The following is a 4244-nucleotide window of genomic DNA, read 5'->3' as shown; positions in this document are numbered from 1 at the left end:
AGTGTTTTCAGCATTAAACTCGTCCAGGCTCCTCTGGATGCTGATGGAGACAACACCTTACAGGTAATGTTTTCATTGGTAGAAGATGACCTAAATTACGGGTTGCACTTCTACTTCTGTACATCCTGCAACGTAAGTATTGTGGTTCTTTTCTCGGAGCATCTTTGATTGTGGGAGTCTGTGAGAAAGAAAAAGTATTTAGTTTCCACAATGAGATACAACAGTCTTCCATTCAGAGTAAGGTTAAGTGCCAAGCAACACAATATCCCCTTGCTCCTCTGCTTGCTAACAGAACCCAGAGCCTCATATGCACGCTAGCCAAGTGCTGGACCACTGAGCACATCCCCAGTTTTCCTTAAGTTCTCATGGTTCTAAAAGCTGGATAGTCCACAAGTGTAGTGCTGACACCCAGTAAGGGCCTTCCTGGGTATTATGACAGCGGCACTGCATGGTCAGACAGAACAAGCATGTTCCTGACTTGCAGTCTGAGCCCGAGCACTGAGCAGATCCCGGGAGACAGCTCTGCACCCAGTTTCACAAAACCCAGAGGAAGCAGGCCTCCCAGGAGCTCTAACCTGAGTAGTATCATAGGTAAGTAGATAGCAACACCCACCGCAAACAGGGAGTAACTGGGCCCCACTGGGACCCAGGAATTCACTCCTGGCCCGGAGCACTGGTTCCTTCCAGTCTGGGCCCGAGCACTGAGCAGATCCCAGGCCCCAGCTCTAACCCCAGTAGTAACATCCACCCCACACAGTTCTGACACAACCAAGATAATAGGAATGACAGGCCCCAGTCAGAGACAGGGCTGGTAGCACTAAGGAGATCCAGATGGCAAAAGGCAAGTGTAAGAACATAAGCATCAGGCTGGGCAGTGGTGGTGCATGCCTTTAATCCCAGCACTTGGGAGGCAGAGGCAGGCAGATTTAGGAGTTCGAGGCCAGCCTGGTCTACAGAGTGAGTTCCAGGACAGCCAGGACTACACAGAGAAACCCTGTCTCTAAAAACCAAAAACTTATAAAAAGAGTTACTAATTTAAAAAAAAAGAAAGAAAAAAAAAAGAAAACAAGCATGCTCCTAAGATATCCATTCTTTAATTATATAAATTTACATAAGATCCCCCCCAAAATGTCACCACATGGGGGCCTAGCTTGGATATAATATCCTTTTTTGAAATGCAACTCAGTAAAAGCCACAGAAATTCTATATCAAGTATATGCTCAACCAGAGTTCATGTATTTTTCGTATTAGTGAGCACACCAACATTAGTGGACATGAGTCTGTTTGTAGCTTAATGGTTTTCTAGATCCAGCTGTTCCCACAGTAATGTCCATTTACACATTTACACATACATACATATACACAAATGTTATATGCAAGACAAAGGGCTCCATACTATTTACATTCTAACTGGCTGCAGTAAACACAGCATGCAAGACCAGCCTTTAGCTGAAGAATAAAAGCATCCACAGTGGACTCGTCATTTGACACAAATTTTTTTGTCAGCTCTGGAACAAAGAGAGCCACTTTTGTAAAGCTACATGGTATCTGGTCTTCACATTCTGCAAGGCAAGACCCAGCGATACCTAAGGAGTAGCATTTACTTCTGGCAGAATGGTAGTGCAATATGGCTTTACACTAATCAGCAATGGGTGAGGTAGGAATTATGTGTTCAGACAAGCATCAATTTCATAAGATCACCAGGACACAGACAGCCAAAAAGACTACAGACACCCAGCACTGTCAGGGTTTTGAAAGGTACCCCAACAGTACCTATAAAACTGAGATTTGTCTCAAACCTAAGACTAAATTTTCAAAAGCAATTTGCATGATTTTCAGGTTACTTTCTATGTCTTAACCCTCTGGTTTCCTGATACCGCTACAGTCTTAGGATTGCCAGGCAGTGATGGCTCACGCCTTTAATCCTAGCACTCAGGAGCTAGAGGCCATTGGATCTCTCTACGAGTATCAGGACTGCCAGGCCTACACAGAGAAACTCTTGTCTCAAAACAACAACAACAGTAACAACAAGGAAAATGGAAGAAAGTTATTCATCCAACATGACTATCTGATTATTTCTGTACACCCTGAAAACAAATGCAAGCATTATCCCCATTTATATAAGTAACCATGGCTTGCTGAGGGTAGTTTTCTAGGTTGACAGGAGACTCTCTTCAGTACTTACTTGGGCTTTATGGGATCAAACTGTTCTTCTTCCAGCATATCATATATGTAATCATTATAGATTTCAATGAAAGAGATGAGTACACCATAGACACTGTCCTCATCAACTTCTTCTGCTTTGCAGAATTCTTGTATGTCTATCATATGTGCAAACTCTGAATCTGCTTGTCGCCTACAACAAGAAAACAGATTCCCTTACTTCAAAATTTACCCACTATGAGTTAGGATAGAAAGTAGATAACAGCTGTCTTGGGTGGTTCTATGTCAACTTGACACAAGCTGGAGTCTTTGGGAAAAGGGGTTCTCACTTGGAGAAAATACGTACACCTCTAAAAAACTGACCAACAGGCAAGTCTGTCTAGCATTTTCTTCATTAATGATTGATGTGTGTAGTACCAACCCTGGGCAGGTGGCCCTGGGTTGTATAGGAAAGTAAGCTGAGCAAGCCATGGGAGCAAACCAGAAAATAGCGCCCTCCATGGCTTCTGCATCAACTCCTGCCTTGAGTTCCTGCCCTGACTTCTCTCAGTGATGGACTGTTACTTGGAAGTGAAAGATAAAATAAATCCCTTCCTCCTCAAGCTGCTTCCCTGTTCAATAATATATTTTATCACAGCAATAGAAACCTAATTGAGACGATATCAGAGTGAAACCTGAAAAGTCTGACAAAAGCTCTGTCACATAAAGTTGAAATCATAAAGCAATGTTATTCAGATTCAAGGTGGGTCAAGGACACCCTAAGTCCTCAAGATGCACAACACAGGAATTCACCTTCCTCCCATTCACAGACATATCCTCCTTAAACTAGATAAAATACCTGAGCAGTCAAGAATGTGCCGCCTCAATTCTGACCTCACAAAAGTCAGTTGTAAGACCAACTTTTCTAATTCGTATTTACCTTCTTCTCCAGATCTACAGAAACTGTAGGACAGAATTCCACCCGCCCTGAGTCACCTACTCACTTGCTAGAGTGGCTCTTTGGAATGGGCATGGCTTCTCTTTTCTGCCGTTCCAACAAGGCATCAAACTTCAGGCTGTATCTCCATGCTGTTCCTATGATTAGACTTAAACGTCTAAGAGAGAGGCAAGAAAGACTTGAAAATAAGAACTTTACTTAAAGAATAGGAACATTTAAAAATAGGATGCACATTAACACTTAAACCTGGGGAAAGGGCATGAGACAGCGCTTGATCCTCTGGTTTATACCACCCAAGCGCTGCCAACCACAGGCCCGCAGCCAACGTGCCTACCACCACGTGTAAGAGTCAAAGCAGTCCCATTGTTTTTGTCCTTCCTCAGTACTGCATCCATCCATGTCCCAGTCCTGTGTCTATAGTAACAGTCACAAACCAACGAAATTGTACATATGTAACGTTTTTCTTGAAATGACCCTATGGAGTTAAAGATCATATTCAAACAGTGAGGAAAGCAGGCCTCCAGTCTCCGGATGCCCTGTCATTTTATAGGCTTTTCCACTTCCTGTCACGCCATACGTAAACAGAAGTCCTACAGTGTAGCAAGTAACAATGAGTTATAGTCTTAAAGTCCCACAGAACATTTTCATTGTATTTAAAACACTAAAATTAATAAACCACAAAAAATAGCATCACTCTAATGAGTTAAAGATGAATTCAATGTCAAGCCAAATATATAAATATCACAAAGTTTTATCACAAGATGAAACAGGGAGTTCAACAAAACTCCAAGAATCATACCATTTTTGCCATGAACGAGGTCATCTACCAAAGGTTAGCTACCAAATCAAAAACTTCCTTCTGGGTGGTATGCGTGGCAAATACCTGCTTAAATGAGTATCGGAACTGTGGAGAAAAGAAAGACATCACCACACAGAATTCCATTAGAGCTATGTCTGTTCTATACTTGGAATGTTTCTGTTGTGAACATATATCAAATTCAGACACGTTAAAAAAAAACAAACAAAAACAAGAATGATCTTTAGGCTTGGAGCCTTCAGTAGTCAAAATGTACATAAATCACAGCTATCCTAACAAATACCTTCAGTCCTAGCCACTGAGGAAAAGTGAAGAAAAGTCATTGAG

General features: G+C 42.1%; 1 protein-coding gene across 1 annotated transcript; it reads right to left on the bottom strand.

Moving 5' to 3' along the window:
- Positions 1-99: 99 nt before the first annotated feature.
- On the bottom strand, positions 100-3257 carry LOC114635564 (kinesin-like protein KIF23; the record flags this gene model as incomplete). Its single annotated transcript, XM_028784088.1, has 3 exons — positions 100-178; positions 2186-2356; positions 3147-3257. Coding segments are annotated over 3 exons (361 nt in total), but the record flags the coding sequence as incomplete, so codon positions are not given.
- Positions 3258-4244: the final 987 nt, after the last annotated feature.

The sequence above is a fragment of the Grammomys surdaster genome, unplaced genomic scaffold (genome assembly GCF_004785775.1).
Source record: "Grammomys surdaster isolate TR1022 unplaced genomic scaffold, NIH_TR_1.0 112558, whole genome shotgun sequence".
NCBI lineage: Eukaryota > Metazoa > Chordata > Mammalia > Rodentia > Muridae > Grammomys > Grammomys surdaster.
The sequence above is the reverse complement of the archived record's forward strand: the minus strand, read 5'-3'. Positions and strand labels throughout refer to the sequence as shown.